This window comes from Phodopus roborovskii, unplaced genomic scaffold, assembly GCF_943737965.1.
Source record: "Phodopus roborovskii unplaced genomic scaffold, PHOROB, whole genome shotgun sequence".
Taxonomy (NCBI): Eukaryota; Metazoa; Chordata; class Mammalia; order Rodentia; family Cricetidae; genus Phodopus; species Phodopus roborovskii.
The window spans coordinates 4,814,000-4,837,264 of NW_026125059.1; the positions used below are offsets into that span (position 1 = coordinate 4,814,000).

Consider the following 23,265-nt stretch of genomic DNA (forward strand, 5'->3'; position numbering starts at 1 on the left):
TGCTTTTCAATCTGTGAGATTGCTTTATTGTACAAAAAGTTTCCAGTAACAGTAAATTAGTTAGGACAAAAAAAAAAAAAAAAAAAAAAAAAAAAAGTCATTTTGGATAGAAGTGCTTCACTAATTGCTTTATTTAAGCACACAAGGAAAAAAGTCTTATCTGGCCAATTAGGTTGGCGGGTTTTATTACCTTTAAGAAGCCATTAGCTGGGATGAAACCCTGCAAGCACTTGTGTCAAAACAAATAAATAATGCTCTCTCAATTAGCAGAGAAAGCGGTACATCCGTTAAATTAGACACACACTGCTTCACACAGTGGCCCAGCCAGCATCCAAATGCCCCCCAACAGACAGACAGACAGACAGACAGATAGACAGACAGACAGCCGTTCTCTCAGGGGCCCCAAAGGACAGACACTTCTCTCTTTCCACCCCACTCTACAGGAGTCGTCCAGTGGAAAAAAGTGGTATCCCCAGGGCACTTCCTAGGCACAGGGACAGATTTGATTGTCACCTCCGTGGCCAGACTGAAGGGCAGGATGGGCCCACAGGCAGAACTTGTCGCTACCAGGACGTCGAGACTAACTTCTCTGGTATCCTCATGAGCTTCTGGTCTTCTCCCCCAGGACAGGCTCAAAGAGCTGGTGCACAAGGCTCTGCACCCATCAGGGTGGCTACGCCCAGACCAGAACCACGCTGTCTACAGACAGAAGGGGACAGGGAAGAGGTTCCCACAGGTCCTTGGGACAATTCCTAACCAGATCTGTTAGGTTACCCAGAGAGGTTAGGGGGGAAACTAATCCCCCTCCCCAAACAAAAACAAAACAAAACAAAACAAACAAACAAGCAAACAAACAAAAACCCATTCAGGGAAATAAATACAAATACACGGTGACCTTTCTTAAAAGGTCGCTTTTCTTCCAGGCCCTCACAGTCACTGAGCGTGGCCTTCACAGATTGCTTAAAGCAGGTGCCCTGATTTGACAGTCCACCCTCAGAAGTCAGGAGAGGAGGCCTGTGGGACCCCCTCTTCCCAATTCTGAAGTGATGGGTTCCAACCATCCCTACTAATGTCACTGAAAGAGTCTGGCAAACCTTTGGTCCCCAATACCCCACAGTCTGGGTAGGGAGGCTGAGTGCAGGGTAGATCTGCACAAGCTGGAGTTTTGAGTCACCCTTCAGTGAAATCTATATAGGCAAACATTTGCATAAATACAAATAAAACGGTACACACTCAACAGAGCCACACTCTTAAATAATTGAAGAGAAGCAGAGACAATTTTAAAAAGCCATCATAATCACGCAAAGAACACTAAAGTTACAGCAGTGTCAATGAAGACAGGGCAAACAAGACACTCACACCCTTGTCTTCAAAACCCCATCACCGCCCGCATCACTTTAGCTCTGCAGAGCACCCAGCACCATGGTTAGCAAGTAGGTAAACAGAGCCTGCCTTTGGCGATCTGATATGCGTGCACACACATAGAGCACACATATCTACACACAGCACACTAGAGTGCGTGCACACACACACACACACACACACACACACACACACACACACACACACACAGAGGACAGCCCTAGTTGAGGTTCTCACTGTCCTCAGGAATATACCCGCTTTCTGGGCATTGCTAAGTGTCAACGGAAGAGTCGATAAATCAAATCATGGGTAGAATATTTTACTTTAAAATGGAGTGATGTTTGGTTAATAATTCGAGATCCACTAATTCTAAATGGGGTGACCCATTTAAAATGGCCTCTGTGTAAATTTACAGCTCATCAAATGGAGTCAGGTTTGGACAGGTCATTATGTAGCTAGAATGTAAGTAATAGACTGAGTGGGGATGGCTAGGGACACACCGGCTTAGTTCAGTTTGTGACACTGTCAGGCTTTCCTGTACTGAGGTTCAAACAACCAAATTCTGATTTAGGAGGTTTTACTTAGTAACCCTCTTGGTTTACAGTAGAAAATGCAGTGCAAGATTCTGAATGAGGAATATGCTACTTACAATTGATTTAAAAGCATGAAGCTGGTTTAACTGGCCCGTCTAAATGTGTTAATTAACATCAATGATGGTTTCTTATTTTTCACACTTTGTTACTCTGATCGTTAACAGTGATGGAAAAGCTAAATTAAGTTAATGGGGAACGGATTATAAATTCTTGAAGGACTTCTTAGTTTGTTTTCAGCTGGGAAGATGAAGAGGCATATTGAGCCTCTACTCATAAATTTTTGGTACCAAACTTCTTAAAAACCAGATAATTGAAAAAAATTTCCTAGAAATTATTTAACATGCTGCTCAGACATGAGTGCTAAAAACAAGTGCATGCATATCACATTGGTGCCTCAGTAACGCCTGCACACCTTCACTCACTCCACTTTCTAGAAAGCATGTTTACATGACAGCTGGTCAAGGGCCAGTCTCCTCAGCAAGAGCTTCACATCCTTAAACTCTGGACAGAGATGGAAACTCATGGCTGAGCCTGCATTCCAGTCCACCAGAGGGGCCGAGCACAGGAAGGTCCACTGCCCACTGTTGGGCCAGCGGGCCATGCTCTGTAGGGAGTACAGTGGTGTGGCGCCAGCCACGCCCTCACACTCAAGGAGCCCATGCAGTAGCGCTCTCCAGAACGTGGAGTCACTAGCGAGACTTTACGCCGATGAGGACCACAATGAGGACTACGATGATGACAACCAGTACCAAGATCACAAGCATCTTCCGGTTCTTCTTTTGGTACTGCTCTGCCTACAAAAGAGGAGGGAAGGTATCATTTCCCCACAGCCTCACACAAGCCTTGGTTCTGTAGGATGGTCTTACATACGCACTACAGGACGAGCCTCGCGGTTAGACCCTCCCTTAGTGCAAACCAACAAGACCCTGATCCGCGTGTGGATACTGTGAGGACAGAGGCCAAGAAACACCAACTTCACATCCGTCTGCTCCTTCCTATACTGGCTTCTCAGAAAGGTCCCCGCGCCCAGGACAGATGTCCATTGTCCTTCTCCCTTGTACAGAAAAGGGTGACCAGAAAGCACGGAACCACTGCCCCCAGAGGCCCTGTCTCTACTTCTTCTGAACCTGGAAACAGAACACCTCACTGAGGAAGAAATGGTCAATGTAGCCATCTGCGTTGGCTTAAGAGCCACCTGAGCAAGCGCAGCCTTGCCTCAGGACCGATGGCTCACAAAAGAGCTCCTGAATGCCCTTCTGCACACCGTGTCCTACATGCAGCACCCAGAAGCACCGGGGCCCCCACATGTGTAGTGGGGACAGAACACTAATATCCCTCACGTGGCTGGTGACTGACACAGACTCCCAAAGGAGAGCATGCGCAGAGATTGCTGAGATGGCTGGCTTCTCATCCTCACTCAGAAACAGCGGGAGCCAATGGAAGCAACTCCCAAGTCTCAGCTGCCTTTCCAGAGTGGGCTAAGGACAGCACCATTCCTCAGAGAACCCAAGAGCCAAGGAGAACACACACTGGGAAAACCCCCCGACTGCAGTGCGCTAGGCCGAACTTGGTGCGGATACCAGATCAGCATAGCGCACTACAGCCCAGAACTCCTGGACACAAGCGATCCTCCTGCCTCAGCCTCCCGAGCAGCCACAGCCTGTGTCAGGCCCAGTCTCTTCCATATGTCTACATCACAACACAAAGCACATTTCCTAGTCATGGCCTAGGATATTCCAGGGCTGACAGATAATTTAGCAAGCAGCACCTCAAACCTGTGACAATAAGAAGCTCAGGGACGCCTCTGTTATTCTGAACACCTACTAAGCAAGACTTGTCCCCAGCCTGTGAGGTAGCAAGCAGTACATGGATGGCCAAGGGCTTCTGGTCAGCCCGTGCAACCTGGTGCCATGAGGGCCAGGAGATGGAGGGATTTCTGCTTTCAAAAGAAGGAGGAGGACTTGGGAAATGTCCAGGAGCCCCGACGGGTATCAGAGACAAGGAAGTAGCCTTGACTTCATCTGTTAGGTAGAGCTGGCTGCGCATGTGCCAAACCACACTTATGACCTGGGGGGGTTCATGAGCCCATTTCTCATCACTGATTATAAGATTTCTAAAATGATTTCCACTAGCTTCTTAAAAAAAGACACTTAACAAGTATGCAAGCCCCAGGAAAGATCTCTCATCAGCAAGGGCACAACCCGCCTCACTCCTACAAACTTCTCTAGAGGTGACACAGTAAGGGACAATTAGATTTGTATCCTTGTTGGCTGTCCTCCACCAGCAAGTTGTCAGAAGTGAACCCCAACGCCCCGAGTTAGCAGCAACAAGAGATGACCTCCCAGCCCATACCAAGAGAGTACAATCAACCGACTTCTCTAACAAACTTGGAAAGATGAGAAGCAGACAAAGAAAACCGCAGGCCCACAGGACCATCCCAGCCTCACAGGAGCATCCCAGCCTCTTGGGTTGCGGATGGGTTATAGAAGAGAACCTCCTAGGAATTCCCAAGATTTGATAACAGTTCCCGAGGGCCCAGCACAGAGATCATCGGTACCTTGTGAAGCTGCTTCAAGCCATCTTCGGTCTTGACACAGGACTGTTCAACATTATAGTCAATTCTGTCAAGGACTGTCCCCTAAGCATTAAGAGACAGTACACAGTCAATGATTACAGCTAGGGAGACTGAGCTTCCAACCCTGAGACATGCATGTCACAGGCCTCGGGGCTCCCTCCACAGCAGTGTCAGAGCCCCGAGCAGTGCTAGGGACGCTGCAGCATGGACTGACATGGGTCTGTTTTTTATTCACTTCCGTAGATATGCTACCTTCTGATGTGCTGGGAAGCAAAGAGCCACGGCTTTCCACCTTTTGCTGTTTAAATACTGGGATCTGGCAGATGGAGAGTATCAGCTAGGATCTACACCACTGCCAGGCTGCTCCGATCATGGTCTAAAGTGACAGCTTGGTTCTTAAGGACAGGTCATTAAACAGCCTCTTGGTTCACACAAGAAGCCTGGAGAAAAGATGGCGATTCACTGGGAAAGACAGCAGTTAAGCAGCCAGCTCTTGGTGCCTCAACACTCTATTTTATAGTTGGTTTCAGGGGACCAGGACCCAAACAAATCCCTGCTGGCAAGATAATAAAATGCCCTAATCAGATTGTAACAATGAACAACCATTTAACTCTACTTAAAAGCCGGTGGTTCCAATAGCCATTACACAACAATCTGCCACTGTCAGGAGGGAATCTTGTACAATGGCAGAATTAGGCCAGCCTTGGTCAGACTCCATCAGGCCTCTACAGAAAGCATGCCCATGAACATCTCTGGGGCAGAGCAGAAGACGTTACAATTTCTATTACTTTTTAATTCCAGACTAAAGAACAATCAGTATTTTCACAGTCGCCCACAGTACCTGCAAACACATGTGATGTGAGCAACACATGTTTAGGTGTTTTCCCAACTGAAGCACAGGAGGGAAGGACCACAGGGAAGGGTGGGAGAGACACGCCACAGGACACACACCTGCTCCACAATCATTGCTCCCAAGTCCCTGAAGATCTCACTGAGGTCAGAAATGGACTGCACAATCTGACGGATCTCTCGCTCCCTCTCCTCCACCATCAGGGTGTTCTGCTCCACCAGAACCAGTTGGTCATCCGTGAAACCCTGTCCAAGTGAGAGTCTCCCTATTAGGAAAGCTGTGGCAGGCCATTTCAGACAATGTTTAGGGAAAACAAATTCTGAAAATATATTTCTAAAGCACTTGGGAACAGGTAACAGATGTCCTTGACAGGGAGCAAAGGTTCCAACCCCCAAACAGCATGGGATGTAACATAGTAGTTGACGTGGGGCATGGGGGATGGCTTTGTGCGTCTCAGGTTCTGGGAAACACACTGTACCCCACCCCACCCCACCCCACGACACCTGGGAGGGAGGACAGCATGGCTTCTGCCTGTGACAGGGACTACTCAATAGACACAAGACAACAGCCCCAGGCCCCTCAACTGCAGTGGAGCAAGGAGCTAAGGAAAAGAGGAGGCGGACGTGGGTCTCATCACATACCTGATCATACACAGCAGCAGCATCTCCATCATCCATTAGTGGCACTGATGTGTCGAAGAAATGCTGTGACCTTTCCTCTCGGTTCTTCATGCCTACCAGACAGCATCCCACTTTACTTGAGTGCGTGTGGCTACCGTTCCACCATTAAAAAGATAAACTAGAGTAAAACCCAACAGCAAGGGGAAGCCCCCTAGACAGGTCTGAAGAAGCCCACCTATGGGGGGGGGGGAGGGCGCTTGTGGTAATGCACTGCAAAGGACTGCAAGTATTCAGGGTTCTCGGGACAGTCAACTCTCTAAGTGCTCAGCTCAATGGGCGCCAAGACAGACAGGACACAGCCACCTGAGACTCTAAGCGACAGTTATTCTAACTGCTCTGAAGACACGCGAACACAGAGCCAGTCTTCTCCCCTGGGGCATCTCCTGTAAGCACTCTGGTCAGATTCTAGGGGAACAAAGTTACAACAGATATGCAGGTTGGAGGGGAGCAGGGTCTCAGGAGGAAGTGGGGTTTATCCATTACAACGACAATACAGGAAAAACCAGCAATAGCTGAGCTGGCGCAAGACCATTTACACCCTCCGCTCAAGCCCCAAGGGCCATGCAGATGGCACTGTGAGGGACTGGCTCTACACGTGTGCCATCAGAACTCCAAAGCCCAAGCTCACATCACAAGCCTTCTTTTCTAGAACTGCTGTGACTTTCAAAGTCTGTGGCCAGCCAGGGCTGGATGCGACTCACCTGGACAAGAACTGTCCATACCACTGCACCAGAGAGACCTTCCCTCCTCAGTGAGGACTCCCAGGGAGCAGCTTCCTCTTGTTTAAAAAGTGTGAATGTGCCTAACTAGCTGTTAACAATGAAAGGCAAGGGCTGGATGGAGAAAGGGCCCAAAGGATGACAGAACACAGTGTTTCTTACTCGACAGTTCCTCAGCCAATGCCGGCCAACGCCGGCAGCACTCACGTTTCAAGTAGCCGGACTGGGCGTGCCGGAAGCTGGTGGACAGCTCCTGCAGGGCCTGGGCCAGTGATGCCACCACGTTCCGCAGTAGCCGCTCTTCCTGCTTGGAGCAGGCCCTTCGTGCACGGCTGGGCAGGGCCTGCACAGCACGCTGGCATCTATGAAAGAGCTGAGAGAATAGCTCTGGCTTGCATCAAGAAGCCTCCCTTAGCCAAGGCCTCTGCCAGGAGGTCCCCTGCTCTGCAGGCTGCTATGAAAGGTTGGGCTGGACAGGTGTAAGTGTGTGGGGTAGCTAGAGGTTTCATGTACACACATGTAGGCCTAACTAGACTTCACCTTGTTTGTACAATGTCTACGGTGTGCCCCGATCTACTCACTTCACATCCTGTTACTCACTGCACATGCCTGACTACTCCTTGGCTTCTACAGCAGCAGCACGAGGCAGGTACCAGTGTGGTTTTTATGTCCACTTCACAGACTGGAGTGATGGGAGATGTCATTCTGTAAATATGTTTCTCTTATTGGTTAATGAATAAAGCGCTGTTGGCCAATAGGAAAGCAAGATAGGCGGGACTAGGAGACAAGGAGGATCCCGGAAGAGTAGGGAGGAGATCCAATATGGTGGACTGAGAGAGAACAATGCCAGCCCCTCTCTCCGGTAAGATAAGACCACGTGGAAATACTTAGATTAATAGAAATGGGTTAATATTTAAGACAGCACTAGCTAGTAAGAAATGATAGTAACAGGCCAACAGAATTATATCTAATACAGCATCTCTGTGTGTTATTTGGGGCTGGCGTGGCTGAGGGACCGGGCCCACAGAAAAAACTACTCCAAACATGGCAGGGCTGAGTCAGAGAGTGAGGGAAAAGCATTTCACAGTGACTCAGCTACAGAGCAGGCGTCAGACATCTGGATGTCTCTTCTCAAAGAAGGAGACATGAACACACACAACAGTCACACCGCCTAAAGGTTAAACAGTGTTTCCAATAAAATCCCCAAGATGTCTTCTTACAGCACTGTGTTTTACATAAAATTGCAAGTCCTGGTGTGTGACAGCAATTACACATTTTAGCATCAAATGATCAAGCGCATTACCATGCTGAATCTACTCTCTACCAACAACTGAAGAATAGTGCCCATGCCACCAAGAAAGCCACACACACATGCTGGCAACTCATAGACCTTGGGCTTTTCCAAGTCCCCATGAGGGTTTCAGGCTGGAAAATAAAACTCCAGGGTGTCACCTGCTGGGTTTGGAAGAGGGGCTGGGAGGGAGGCACTGGAAGCTGCTGTCCAAAGGCCCGGCTTGTGCCCTCACCTGGGTGATCTCTTGGGTGGTTATCTCGATGGCATGCTCTTCCTCACTGCTGTCATCCAGGGTGGGTCTGTTCAAATGCTTGTCATGGAGGCTGGCTAACTCCTTCATCTTCTGTTTAATGCGGCCAACATCATACTGTACCTACATAAGCGACGCCACGAGAGAGATTCCCATTCATGCCTGGCAGGTTCCCTCCTACACCCAACATGATTAGTTACCCCCGGCTCTGCCTTTAGTTGAGTCTGGCAGCTCACTGACACACAAGCAACTTTTTAAATTCAAGTTAGAAAAAAAAAAAAAGAAAAAGAAAAGAAAAAGAAAAAATGCTGAAAATGCTGAAGAGAGCCTCAGTGGTTAAGAACACTTGTTGCTATGGGAGAAGACTGGGTTCAGTTCCCAGCACCCACAGGGTGGCTTACAATTATCTGTTTAACTCCAGTTCCAGGGGATCCAATGCCCTTTCATGATCTGCACAGGCATACACCACCTGGTACACTGATATACATGCAGTCAAAACACTAATAACACATAAAATAAAATACTCCACGTGGTGGTGTCACATGACTTTAATACCAGCACTCAGGAGAAGCAAGTAGATCTCTGAGTTCAAGGCCAACATGGTCTACAGAGTACGTTCTAGGGCACCGAGGGACACAGAGAGAAACCTTGCCTCAAAAAACAAAGCCAATAAACAAACAAACAAACAAATAAATAAATCTACTACAAACAAGCACACTCTTCCTTATTCCATGGCTTTTCATTTCTTCCTTTAATTCAAGAAGTTGCTGTGAAGTTAAGTCCAAATCATCTAGACAGACAAACAGGCACACTCTACTTTATTATGTGGTATGTAAATGAATAAATAAATTCAAAGTGTGAGTATGTCTGAGGATAAACTTCAGCTGGAACCAAACTGACTCATATGGCAGATATTTTAAGCCATGCTGTCATCCAAACTTAAGAAACAAACGAAACAAAGCACGTAGGAACTATCATTGAACTCACCTCATCTACTCCGTCCACCCATTTTGGAGGTGAGCACTTTGTCACACCAATTGCTGCTTCTGGATCTAGGCTGATGCCTGACACCAGCGCCATTCGGTCATCAGCAAGCTACAGGGATAACGGGCATTGAGAGGTGATGAGAGAGAGGTCAGTGTGGATGGACATGGACCCCTACTGTCCCTGAGCAGCCTGCAGAGGCAGGGGAAATGGCTGCCTGTGTGACACCCGGGTCTGAACCCCACTCCTCCACTCCAATCTTTCCATGCACCAGGTCTTAACTTCTTTGGACACTCTGTGGACAAGCCTTTGATGACTCAGAGACCCAGATCCTTAAGGAAAGGCCTCTCAGCAACAGCCCTGAGCCAGGGCAGAATGAAGCAGGTGAGGGTGGGTGGGCAGGGCTGGAAATGTAACTGGGCCCAAGTGTGACGGCAGCTGCTGACATCAAGTTGGGACAGTTACCTTAGTCACAAGACCATGCACTGCATGTTAGCATATGTCTAAGAGCTGCTCAGAAGGGTTAAGTAGACTGCTCGAGGACCACGGCCATCCTCCAGTCTCAACACCAGCCATTTCCTTGTTTCCACTGCATGTGCAATGGCAACACTTCCCTTACTTTGAAATGACAGAGAGTTTTTGTTTTTTGAATCTGAAATTCCAGTGAGTGGGAGGGAAATCACAGACTGCCTAGTTATTTATTTATTTTGCCTGGAGGCAATGGATGGATTTGAAAGGATCAAGAGGTCCTCCAAAGCATAGAATTGTAAATGCTGATTCAAAGGCCTGAGTGATAACCAAGCCAGTGGTCAACAGGCGCCCACACACGCAGCACTGTCGCCTGGGGTCCACTGCAGCATTGGGTCAGCAACGGCTACCACCTTCCTTCCTTGCAGACCTGCACACTTATTTTCCATGCATCGAACAAATTCCTATGTGCTTACTTAGCAACAAAGAAGCGAATCTAAAATTCTGACAAATGAATGGAAAACTCTCTCTCACACACACACACCCTTAAAATCTCTCCATGGAACAGGCCTATAGCCCCTAAGAATGAGCAATGAGCTCACACTCTGACTCCAACTGTGGGCTTCAGCACAACACATACTTCCAGTAGCCTGGCCTCCACCTGCCCCAGTGTCCACCAAGGGCCATGATGATGGAAATGGACCCAGGGCCTGGGGGGTTGTGACCACATCCACCATTGTTCACACCACCACTGTGGGCCCAAGTAACATCTACGCCTGATCTAATGGTATGTCCTTCATGTAACAAGCTGCTGACCGCAGGTCCTGGCGGTTCTCGGCCACGCTAACCCTTCACTAATGGGAAGTCTTTGTGTTTATTATTTTAATCCTCACAAAAACTAGGTGAGCTGAGAAACGTTATTTCAATCATAAATACAGAACTGAAACTCAGAAGAGTTAAGAAGCCTGCCTTAAGGCACCATGCTAATGGTAATGTGGAAGACTAAAACCGGCTGACTCCAGAATCTGCCACCCACCCCATGAGCTCACTCTCAACAACCATGTAATGTAACTGCAGTCCACTAAGGAAATCGCCCAGGACAATGGGCTGCTAAACTGAGACAAAGAAGGAGATCTGGGCTTCGCATCTCCCTGCAGCATCTACCCAGGGGCTGGAGAAGGTTCCAGCACTCAAGTGCCAGTATGATCAGACTTGTCTTGCTGCCCACTCCACAGTCACCACGGCCCCTGCTCACCACTCAGCTCTGGCCTGCTGTGTTTTAGCAGATCCCACAAGGTTCACTGCTACAGGGTGGGACCTGAACTCAACCCCAGGGCACCACACAAAGCACACCTTTAAACTGCCACAGTGCCTGAGCAACGAGCCGGACGGCTTAGTCTGCATCGTTCCCACATACGTTTCAACAGAGAAAGTACTGACTTGTGAACAAAGCAAGCAGAGCTGTTTTCACTGTTTACAGACGCATCTGAGAGATGTTATCTTTAAATTCACCCGATGCTCACTAGCATCATTTCATGTAAGGTCACAAACCACGTATGGACACAGCTGAAGTGGACTGCACTGCCTTAAGCACCTCTCTCTTATAAGAGAGGTGTCCCCATTCCACGTACATCAAGATTCCAGTCAGAAGACTCTCTCACGGGTCCTAGGGAAGCCGACAAACTAAGAGACTTCAGGAGGGATGGACGCCAGCCTGCACAGGCACTGTGGCTTTCCTACGCTGCACCAGGACTGGGGGCTTGCATGTGGCCAATTATCTGTTGCTGATAGAGTCTATGGGCATAGCTCACGGTGACAGAAACCCTGTCCTGCTGAGAAGAAACATTCCATGTCTCTTATCAGTACACGTTTACAATGTGTATCACAGTGTGTACTCCTGAAAAGGAACATGTGTTTTGAGAAAGGAAAACAATTGAAGATAACGTCAACTACTTGAAATGGGAACAAACAGGAACATGAAAATGTATCTTACGGGCAAAATAAATAATCACCCTTTCAATTTCCTGAACCTCCCTCCCCTTACCAACATGGCAGTGTGCTGTGCTGAACACACATTAATCTCCAGGAGGCTGTCCTCCCCACAGACCTCAATAGCCACGCTTCTCTCCATCTATCCTTGCCTAATTTCAGCTCTCCGTACTCCCAAAACCTGACATGAGTTAAGGTTTTTCTTAAATAAACTTGTATTTCTGAGGATAAAAATAAATAAATAAAATCTTTCTATGTATTTTCAAGTAAGAAAAAATGTTATATAAGCTGCAGAGTCAAGAATTAATTTAAGAATGAAGTCTTTCATCTTTGACTGTCCTCCAAGAACCACAGAGGACATGGCCCTACCTCAAAGGCCTGTTCTTGTGCTGAATGCAGAAAGCCTGGGCCGTGCTCACAGCTCTGTCCGTCACCCTGACTCCACTGCAGACAGACCCCTGACCTATGGAAGAAGCACACATGCACCTGCCTTATTCTCTACATCACAGCATCTCACTGCATGTGCAGACCAACGCAGTGAGATCAAGGGACAACACAGAGATCTACGCCAAGTCCACAGGAGAACAAGGGCAGCTCTCAAAGCAGCCGACTACATGGGCACTCAACACTCAAGAGTCACAGCCTGGCAACTCGAGCTATCTGGAAGTCAAAGACCAAAGACACACACACACACACACACACACACACACACACACACACACGGCCTAAGAAACCCCCAGGCTCAAGGAGGCGTGAACACGCGAGTGGGTAGAAGAATTAGAGCTCACAACCAAGTTATTTTTTTTAACTTTAATTTTAATTTCTTATTTTTTATTTTTCCAGACAGGGTTTCTCTGTGTAACAGCTCTGGCTGTCCTGGAACTTGCTTTGTAGACCAGGCTGGCCTCAAACTCACAGAGATCCACATGCCTCTGCCTCCTGAGAGCTGGGATTCAAGGAGTATACCACCACCATCCGGATCAATAGAATTATCTTAATCTGAGGTTAAAAATAACTGAAAATACTTTCTGAATGGCATCACAACAGACAACACAGCCTTGGAAATCTTATGCACAGTCTTGATAATCTTGCTAATTCACTGACTCTCCTTCCTCAATATGCACGAGCTAAAAACCAAAGAAACCTCAATATACACGAGCTTGCCCATCGCCACAGCACCAAGCATGCTTGCATGTTGCATGCACTGAAGAGACGATCCGTCCCCAGGGCATGCTGCTAACTTCAGTGGATGCTGAAATCTGTGGGCCTGGTCACCTGCTCAAGGCCACAGGGCTAGCTCACAGGCCTAGGTAGTTTGGGATCCTGAAATCTATACCTTATAATTTTGAGTAGTTCCTATCTTATGTAAGATTATCTGTCTAAGGCAGAAAATGCAAAGACCAGGCACAGAAGACAGAGGACAGAATAGATGCTGTCCTGGCCAACACTGTGGATGGAAAATGGCCTCCAACTTGGCCAAAACTCTTCTGCATATTTCCTGAGCAGAGTGAAGAGGTATCTCCAGTCCCTCAGTCTGAGCAGGAGAGTGGCTAACGTGTATGCCTGCAGGGCTACCTACCTGTAGGGAGCAGGGCTCTCACATCATGGCTCCATGCCAGGGTGCCCAAGTGGCAGATGTTTACTACTCCCAGAAGACACTACCTTGAAGCCCGACCTCCCTTAGTAAATCAAGCCTCTGGACACCTTTCCCAACAGCATGCCCAGCTCCTCACTCAGCACCTGGCACTTCACAGGAACGAACACACAATTATAATTAGCTGAGTGAGTCAACAGTAAATGGGTGGAATGAATGGATGAGGTAAATAAAGTATGTCGCACATAATTCTGGAAGCTACACTTCATGAAAAACATAACGGCGCTGGAGCAAGGAGGAAAGTGAAGCGTGCAGAGCCAAGAACACAAATGCAGGCTGCTGCTCAGCACACCGCACTTCCGCCAGCGCCATGCTCACAGGTGCTCAGCACAAGAGATGCAAACAGCAAGCAAACGCTGTGGTACACATCTGTGACCCCAGTCTCGGGAGCACCGAGGGGCAGGACTGCCAAGAGCTGGAGACCAGCCTAGGCCACGCGCTGCTCAAAACCCCCAAGAAACGCACCGAGGTCTGCAAGTTCCTTCTCTACAAGAAGCTGACAGGAGGGACTAGAGCAAGCTCCTCCTGAGGGCTGGCCTGAGGCATTAGAACCACTTAGCTGCCCTCCCACAACCACACCCCTTTCTTCAGCTGCACCCCGAGGAGAGGGCACATCCTTACGTCCCACGTGTGTCCATCAGGGTCTGCGCCAGGCCTCAACCTAGCAGGGTCTTCACCAACAACGCCATCTCCGTCCACTGTGCCCCATGAGACCCACCCACTGACTTCACTGTATAGGAGCAGAGACCTTACATCTTCCTCACGCTGGGATGGGTGCTGCCAGGGAGGACCCTGGATGGGATGGGAAGGCCTGACCTCGGCTACCTAGTCAGTGGGCTTTGGGCTAGGGGTGTGGTTTAATAACGTTTCTTGTGACAGAAGTGACACATGCTAATGGTTGAATGCATATGCACAGTAAGGAAGGGGCTCAAAGTCAAAGCTCTGTCCTCTCCCCATCCTTCCTCACAGCCTCAGAAGGGGCCACTGTTATGAAGAGTCCCATGTATCTTTTCAAAACACATGAATGTGAGCTATTCTTCTTAAGGAAAACAATAAATAAACAAATAAAATAAAAAATAAAGGAGCAGGAGTCTATCACCATTTCTACCCTGCATCCTCCCCAGTTGACCACAGGTTTCCAGGAAGCTCATTCCCTAGATAGCCTTCACGGGTAGAATTCTCATGAAGTCACGAGGACTAAAGAGTTCTGCCTTTTGCTTAACTGGCTCCCAAAGAAGGAAGCTTGAGCTGTGCGGTATGTCGGCATCACCAACTGTGAGTTTAGGCTCTGCCAGTACATAGCTAGAGCATAGCCCAGGTGCTAGCACCTTCGGGACTATAAAAGGAAGTGACCCTGACCCTGACCTGCCTTTCTGTACAAACTAACATATTACAACAAACCAGCCTGTCCTCAGAAAAGCACTTGCCGCCACTTCATCACTGAGACACAAAGAGCCACGACGCAGGCAGCAGTAATGTCCCTCCCATCTTCCAGCCCTATTAGCAGGGTTCCTGAAATCGAGTGTTAGGGATGCACACTCTCTTACCCTTCCTGGTGAGATGCTCACAAGAAACAAAAGACCTAGCAAGTGCTGCCAGGAAGGGCGGAAGCTGACGCTCACAGCACCCTCGCCCATCACAAGGGTCTGCCAGCGCTCATGCTCCGTCCTACCTGCCCGAGGCCTCCTTCGGATGGCCTGGCCCCTCTGCTCCACCTCAACCACTGTGTCACCTTTCCTCAGAAATCAGGGGCCCAGCTCATCGCCCTGCAACCAGGTAATCTGTTTCCCAGTCAAGGCACTCTCCTGTGTGGCTGCTTCCAAACTGAGAACGTTCTCCAACAGTAGCTATGGCTCCTCAGCATCCTTCTAAGTCACTCTCTTGCGTGGTGTGAACACAGGCAAAGTATACAACAGTATACTCCATACAGTAATTCAAATCAACTCCACATGCATGCCAAGGCTAGTGTCATGTATATGAGCAAAGACTGCAGGAAAACAGTATTCTATAAACTAAAATCACCCAAGACACAAAAATACCCAAAGCACAGTACCTCGTCCAGCTCCTGTGGTTGTGGTGTTGCCGTCGGGCCGTCCGGGCAGGAAAAGCAGAAAGACATGGGCAGACAGACACACAAGACGTCAGGTGAGGAGACAGCATCAACCTGCTCAAGTCACTACAAAACCCAACACTTCAAAGGCGGCCCTGGATTCCCCCTTCTTAGAAAAAGCTACACCAACATGTGTTTTTATTTACTGTAGTTCTTTTGGTAAAGGAGGTAGGAATCTATAAATAGCTGTAAAAATTAAAATGCATTGTAAACAAGCAAAACATACTCGCTTTGTTTCATAAAAGTATAGTGGTAACCTTTTTTCATAAAGGTCAATTATTACTTGCAATACCATTTCTAAATTTCCTTAGGAAGATAACATAAATGCTAAAATACATTACTGTGTCATATAAATGCTTATTTTTAACATGACAATCAGCTCAGCAAATGCAACTAAATTAAAATATAAACAACCCACAAAACTCTCTACCAATGGCTGCACTCAAATAATACTGCAGCTGCTCTACCTAAGGACGGTGTAAATTAACCCCATGGCCATGGCTTTATCCCCCAGGGATAGAGACACACATGGGAAGAGAAAGAAACACTCCTGTATGGTCTAGGCATGTGTTGTAATTAGGCACAGCTATGTAGAAGGCTACACGGTACTGCAAACTAAGAAGACAGAGCAGAAAGTCAAAGGTCCCAGCTTAGTTAGTATGGGGAAGGGGCAATGGGCACTCAAGGGTTAAATTTCAGTTGAAAATTAAAGCTTCCTTTTCAGATCAACGTGAAACTCTGTCTTCTGAAGAGACAGTTACTAATGACAGATAATCTAAACAACAAGGTCCTTTTTTTCTATGGTATTGATCATGAAAATAATTAGTGGTGAATTTCAATAATCAACTGTGTTGATTTTTTTGTTTACCAGTAAATTAAAAAAATAATTTTCTTATTTAAAAGATTAGTACAAATAAAACTTGATTATTGATACCAAAATATCATACAATGCTAGCAAAAACAAAAACATCAAAACAGCAACAAAATCTACAAAGTAATCACAGATTTCCCCTGCATAGAAATTAAAGGAGAGAGCATCCTGGAGCTGAGCCTCCGGACTCTCCCACTTCGCTAGTGAGAAACTGCATCATGCACCGAAAGCTGCTGTGGGAGAGACTGGGGAGGTCATGTCATGGAAATATCTCATCTCGTCTCACTTTGCTTTAAAAAGAAAACAAAATGTTTTTAAAAAGCGTTGCAGATCCATAAAGAGAGCACAAACATCTTTTGTCAATATCTCAGATAAAAGAAGCCTGCGGTGGAGCCTAGACCCCTTTGAGGGTCCTCCTAGGGCTTCATCTAGGGACGAGGCACTGCGAGCCATCACCTAAGCCGCCTTCCACCTGAGCCCATGCCGCTGAGTTATTAGCTGGCCTCACACATCCTCTTCCTTCCATTCCTCCAATTACTAGGCACTAAAAGGTGAAATTACAACCGTGATAGTCTAGGATTAAAAGCAACACTTATCGAAATACTCAAAACTACACTTCAAAATATCTCAGTCACAGTGTCTGCTGATGACAGTAAGGATGGGGTAGTTCAGGCACGCCACGCCTTCCTTCCCCATCCCAGCCTCCAGCCTCTCTTTTGTTATTAATCATGTCTGGAACACCACCTTTTCAAAGTCCAACCTCATTCTACATCTTAAAAAACAGAAGGTTTTCAAAATTCCTGCCATGAAATTACCAGGAAATTCAGTCATTTAGACCCAAATAAGAACATAAGAATCACCATCAGGAAAATACCTTACACCCATCACCACCTTCTAAAACCTCTTCACCGTCTAAACCAAGGCTTGTGACCTGCCCATGGCATGCAATCAAGCAAACCCTGAAAAATTCCAAGTAGCATTTGGAATTTATAGTCTAAAGAACTTCCTACATAAAACTGAGAAGTGGAGACCCATCTGTGTTTGCTCAGGGTCTGCGAGAGTTGGGCAAACTGAGCTGGAAGTACAGGTCTATGCTATACTGATGTTTACTTTATCCCTGTTGCTGCCAAAATAAAAGTTTGCTCCACTTTGATCCAATAAAGCACCCTCATTGGCAAGCCAGTCCCCCTGCTCAAATGGAGCCTTCACATGCAGGAAAGCAAACACATCCAAAGAGAAATATACAATGACTTCATATGTGGAGCCTACAGAGACATGACTAGCAGACCGAGGAGGCCCTTCGATGAGCAAGCAAGAACTGCCTGTGGATGGCTGTAAAAAGAAAAAGAAAAAAAAAAAAAAAAAAAAAAGGCTAGCCTACTGCAAGGGGGGTGGGGGGAACAATGTAATTAAACAACTAAGTCCTTCCACACCCACTGGGAAGAAGCCAGGGTCACTGTGGCCCAGGTCTTTACCCACAATCCCACATTGGTAAAGTGGGTGACGGGGTCAGTCTCTAAATCCTTTACCCATCACTCTGCTCATCTGAACCCTGAGCACCATCTTCATCCAGGATGACACAAGGTCACACATGGAAAAGGCTCAGCCTTGCCAGGCACACGGTAAGCGTTCATAAATCCTCACTAACATTAGTTAAGCCTGAGTAGGAACTTCAGGTTCCTATAACCAGTTCGTCCTTAGGTTCCCCCCCTCCCCAAAGCACACATTTTACTAAAAAATAATGTGCTAGTTTCAAACTAATCTAGGAGCAATTAACTCTAGCTTCCACTTATGGATTGTGCATGCTTTTACATCAGAGTATAGATCAGGCAGTCAACACTAACCAAGCATTGGCTAACCTGGTTCAGATTCATCTCAAGAGCCAAGAAAACAAGAGCAACACAGCACCTTAATTAACTCAGCACCCCCCTTTCAGTCATTCCAAGATTTTATACTTTTAAATTATTTTAATTTAATTATAAATTTAAATTATTAAACGATAAACCCATTTAGGTTCCTGAAGCTAACGACTTGCAATTGCCTACGCGAGGCACTGACTTAAAACCTGTACTTGGAAGACAGGATGTCAAAAAAGTTACTTTTGCACAGTACTGGAGCCACCCCTGTGTATTTCTCCTCTGTAGCACTGAGCTGACAGCTGCCGCTGTTGTTGACTATGGATTTCTCCCTTCCAATGTAAAGGTAAGGTTGTGTGCTTTGTCAGGGAAAGCAGTATTAAAACAGAGCTGCAGAAACACACCAGAGATCACCGCACTCAAAATCCTCAATTTAGCAAGGAGACAAAAGATGTCCAAAAAGATTACATCCACAGCAGAGCAGGGCTTAGACTAAATTCCCAGACTTCCATCCATCACTCTCCCCTTATCATACACTGCCGAGGGTAACCATGATGGATGCCCCAAACCTAAGGCAGAACACGGCTCCTGAAAATTACCAACAAGTGCCTTTAGCTTGGACACAAAAATCAAACCCCAGTCTGTTTTTAACAATTAACTTTACTAATATATACACAAAAACACAAATGAATAGATTGTGTATAGTTGTTGTGCTGAACTTTAAAAAGAATACAGAGAAATCAGCCCTCATGCAAAGAAATTTAAACTATGCGTCTGACACGGGACGGCTGAGCCTAGAAAAAAAGCTCCAGGGAATAAGGTAGCCGTGGGGTCCACATGCAGGAAGAATCAGTATTCTATTCCGCCAGCACCAGGAAACAGACCCTCAAGGGGGAGACTGCTGGCATTGATAAAGGAAAAGATCCTTCACAAGTAAAATGTGACAGCTGCCAGAACGCTGTATCCATCACAGAAGAGTCCAGCAAGGACACATGCCGGTGCCACAAAAAGGGACACTGGGCCAAAGGCCATTAGTCCAGTCTGGTCTTTGGGATTTTTGTTGTTGTTGTTGTTGGCTGGTTTTGCTGCCTGCAAGTCCTCCTTAAATCCTTCCGTATCTGTGACACATTTAGCCGTACCTAGCTGTAAGTCTATGTGCATACATAGCCTCTTACTGAAGCTATCACCATCAAACCTGTAGTTTTCTATTTAAACCACTATTTTAAAAGTATGAGCTTCTTGTTTTAAATGTTAAGGCTTCTCTTGTGGTTTGTTTCCAGTTGGACACACATCCACACACACTTTGTAATCCATTTTCTGCAGTGCTATCCTCAAATAAGGGTGTGGGAGCTCAACATTTCATTTTTAAATAAAATCTACTAATTTAGATATTTACATTTAATTACACATGAGACAATAAACACAATAAAATCAATGTCTACAGTTTCCCCTTCTAATTAGAATTTTAAAATTCCAGATAATGATTTTTAAAAATTAAATTCTCAGGTTTGGCTACTTCCCTTTTAATTATATGTTCAAATATTTAATTACAAATTGTCTCTTTTGTCTTATCTGATTAAGACAAATATATACTTTTTAAGTTTCTATCTGTAATTTTTCCAAGCTGAAAAATGTCCTGAGAAAATGCAGTGGTAAAATGTCGGTGGCATATAAGTGCATCGGCAGACTTAACAGTTTGACATTAGAAATGCTCTGCCTTTCTACAGCCTCCACTTTTGAGCACAGAGTATATAAAATAGGTGCCCTTTCAATATTAAACATGTCCATAGATGTCTAATAAAATTAGCAAATGCAATTATAATTGTTTAGATAATCTAATATCCTGTCCATATTCAAAGCTGACCGATAGTTTTGATTTACCACATGATTTTGAAATTTGCAAGTCAAAATGTAGTTTTCAAATTTAAGTGAGCTAAAAGCACTGTATGAACAATGCTGTTGTTTTTTAAAATTGTCTTAACTATCTTTTTCTTCAAATTATTTATTACTTTCTTAACTACCAGAAGTCATAAAAAATTGTAATCACTACTGTTACTATCTTGACATTCTTTTTTATGTGCAGAAATAATTCATGAAAAAATAAACAAACTGAAAATATAACACAGTTCATTCTTAACACAGATTTACAGCATGCATTTTTTTTTTTAATGAACACAATTAAAATATAGAAATGTGGAAATATGTTTTTGCCTTTTAAACCCTAACTCAGGCAAGCTAATTTCGATGAACTGCAAAGAACTGCTTTTGGAGTACTCCGAACTGACCATGCACGCAGGCATTTCCTTTCAGTCATCTAAGAAAAATGCCGGGAGCACAGGCTAATAAAAGCATTCAGTATTTTCAATAACATGACATATGAAAACATTTTTAGTCTTAAATTCAACAAGAAATTTTGTAGCATTTATAAATCACTTTCAAAAAACTGAATTTGCTAAATAGATCTGTATATTTCTTGACATCTGCTTTTCCAAACCATATAATATAGCTAAGCAATTTTATTATTTTATTACACACATTTTAAATATATAAAGATACATATTCAAACAGTCTAACTTAGAAAAACATTTAAAATGCAGCTGGACTGGACAACACATTTTTGAAAAGCTGCCTGTCTGAGACATCGTGTTTTTAAACTCTCTGAATTAATTGCTAAATTTTTTTTCTTACATTACCCAAAGGTTCAGGGTTTAAATTTAAACAGAATTAAATTTAAAAAAAAATCAAACAATATCTTTTCCATTAATTAAAATTGAGACCTTAGAGGCTTTTTAGCACCGGTTTAGTGCTGGATTGTTTTTTCCCCCCTCCCCATGAGGTAGCATAAAATTAAGTCATAAAGAACAGACGGCTTCTTATTAACATAACGGGAGACCCAGCTGTATTCATCCCATCTCCACTCACTATTTCTCAGTTAATATCTGGAGACCTTTTTCAGAAACCGTGTTAGAATGAAGCCATTTCCATGCTAAGATTTTTTTTCCTACTTATTTCTATGTAATATTATTACTTTCACTTTACAATGTTAAAAACCCTTCAAATGTAAATATAAACAAATGCCCCTGCACCCTGGGAGCTAGTTTTCTATGCCTTGTGACTTAAGTTTACATCCTGCACATTTTATTCTTAAGACTGCTCACACGGCTGCTTCAAATCCCTTTTTCTGTGAATAATATGGCCAAGCATAATTTCCACGGTGACTTAAAAAGGGCACAACTGTCTTGGCAACACATTGACAATCACAGCACAGAGCTTAATTTTTCATTAGCACTTCGATAAATGATAAAAGAAAAAATTAAAAGACAATACAGCATCTAAAAGGTGGGAAAGATACAGGGTTCCACAAATTGTATTTCAAAAACAACCTCCTAAGGTCTTGGGGTGACTGTTCACTCCCCTATGTTCCGAGGCTGCCTGCATTCAAGCCTCCCCTTTTCAAGTAAGGTTATTACAAAGCTAACAATATTCGTCTGGACCACTCAGACCTGCCCCTATCTGGGAGGGCAGTAGACTGAGGCTCAGGAAGTCAAAGCCCGCATCAAAAACAAACCACATACAGCAATCTTTCTGGAACATTGCTTTGAAAAAGAAAAACAACAAAAAACCTCACGACTGCTAGACCAAGTGAAGTTCCAGTCAATAAAATCAAAAACCATGCGCTATTTTGGGGTAATTTTCACACCCTATTCATGTTTTTTAAAAATAAGTTTGAATGGAGGGGAAAGCTTAATTTCTTGTGTGGGGAATGGAAAGCCAAGTGCCTAGCACCTTGCAATCTCACAGACACGAGGCCAGGGGCACACAGCAGAGCAGTTATTGGGGTGCATGGCGACACCCCAATAACCGCTTTGCTGTCAATAACGGACTGAGGCCGTTTGAAGAAAAATGGTGGTAAAATAAAGTGAGCACAAACATCCTCTTCCCCACACACACATCCATCACACACACACACACACACACCACTACCACCCCCAACCCCCCCACCCAACCATCACACACACACACACACCACTACCACCCCCCCACAACCATCACACACACACACAGACACACACAACATCTTCCTGGATGGGGGTGGGGGAGAGTTCTCTCTGCAAGGGTTTGAGTGAGCTAACCAACCACCTGGCCCAAAGAACCAAAGTGAAGCCATTGCAGGGGGAGGGGGGAGAACTCCAAACAAAACAAGGAGAAAGGCCTAGATTCCAAGTCCTCGTGGTTAAAACATATGTAAACTGAAGCTGCCTGGCGTGCTGTGGCGAGGGAGGGCGGGGGAGGGGGACTGGGAGGCCCACAGACGTGAGAAGGGAAAAGTAAGGTAGAGGCGGGCTTGAAACTGTGGTCCCATTGGGGTTTGTAGGTGCCCCCATGACCCCTAGCCAGGGAGCCCTTCCACTTAAGTATCACTCCTAATCGTCGTCTTGTTTTTCTTTCTTTCTTTTTTTTTTTCTTTTTAGACAAACAGACAGAGACAGACAGACAGGCAGAGCCGCAGTGCACACGGTGTGTGTGTCTGGAGAGGCTGCCAGGAGACTCACCGCAGCAATGCTACGTGAATGCAGAGGGCTGGAGGTGGTGTGACTACTCACTTGCTCGGCTAACAGCTGCCGGTTTTGGATGGAATTATTCCGCAACAACAAGAAAGCGTCGGTTAAACGCCTGGTGGCCATGTCTCACCTCTGTGACCCCCCCTCTCAGGGCCCCCACCCCCTTATAGTCTTGATTTTTTTTTTTTACTTTCTCTCACTCTGGCCTAGCTGGTCCACCCTTGCACAAAAAAAAAAAAAAATCTCTCTTGACAAGGCCTCAGGCCAAAGAGGAAAAAAAAAAAAAAAGGTGCAATTTTGCGCTCCGCCAAAGCGCAGAGACCCCTCCCCAAATAACAAACCCAGGCTTTCCAATTGTCTGGCTCCCCCTACCCAAGCTCTGGCTCGGATCTCTAAGCACTAGAATCCCCCCAATCCTAGCGTCTAAACCTAACGTCCTGGAGACCCC

General features: G+C 45.8%; 1 protein-coding gene across 3 annotated transcripts; it reads right to left on the reverse strand.

Annotated features, from left to right (window-relative positions):
• Positions 1–22,985, reverse strand: Stx16 (syntaxin 16). 3 transcript variants are annotated; one of them, XM_051185355.1, is made up of 9 exons: positions 22,809–22,985; positions 15,472–15,483; positions 9,311–9,418; positions 8,306–8,446; positions 6,987–7,152; positions 6,022–6,113; positions 5,482–5,625; positions 4,513–4,593; positions 1–2,749 (listed from the first exon to the last, which is right to left on the reverse strand). In XM_051185355.1, exons 1-9 carry the CDS (start codon positions 22,938–22,940, stop codon positions 2,645–2,647), a joined length of 981 nt encoding a protein of 326 aa, XP_051041312.1. In that variant the 5' UTR covers positions 22,941–22,985; the 3' UTR covers positions 1–2,644. The 3 variants fall into 3 exon arrangements, with proteins under 3 accessions (XP_051041312.1, XP_051041318.1, XP_051041325.1); XM_051185361.1 differs by lacking the exon at positions 15,472–15,483; XM_051185368.1 differs by lacking the exon at positions 15,472–15,483 and having other exon boundaries at positions 22,860–22,984.
• Positions 22,986–23,265: the final 280 nt, after the last annotated feature.

What these genes read in the sequence shown, in the direction of transcription:
- Stx16 (XM_051185355.1), bottom strand. Translation starts at nt 22,940, where the DNA reads ATGGCCACCAGGCGTTTAACCGACGCTTTCTTGTTGTTGCGGAATAAT. An exon ending in CCAGTCCGGCTACTTGAAAC is followed by an intron (nt 6,114 to 6,986) that starts GTGAGTGCTGCC and finishes GCTGTCTGGTAG; the next exon opens with GCATGAAGAACCGAGAGGAA. An exon ending in CTGCTGCTGTGTATGATCAG is followed by an intron (nt 5,626 to 6,021) that starts GTATGTGATGAG and finishes TCACTTGGACAG; the next exon opens with GGTTTCACGGATGACCAACT.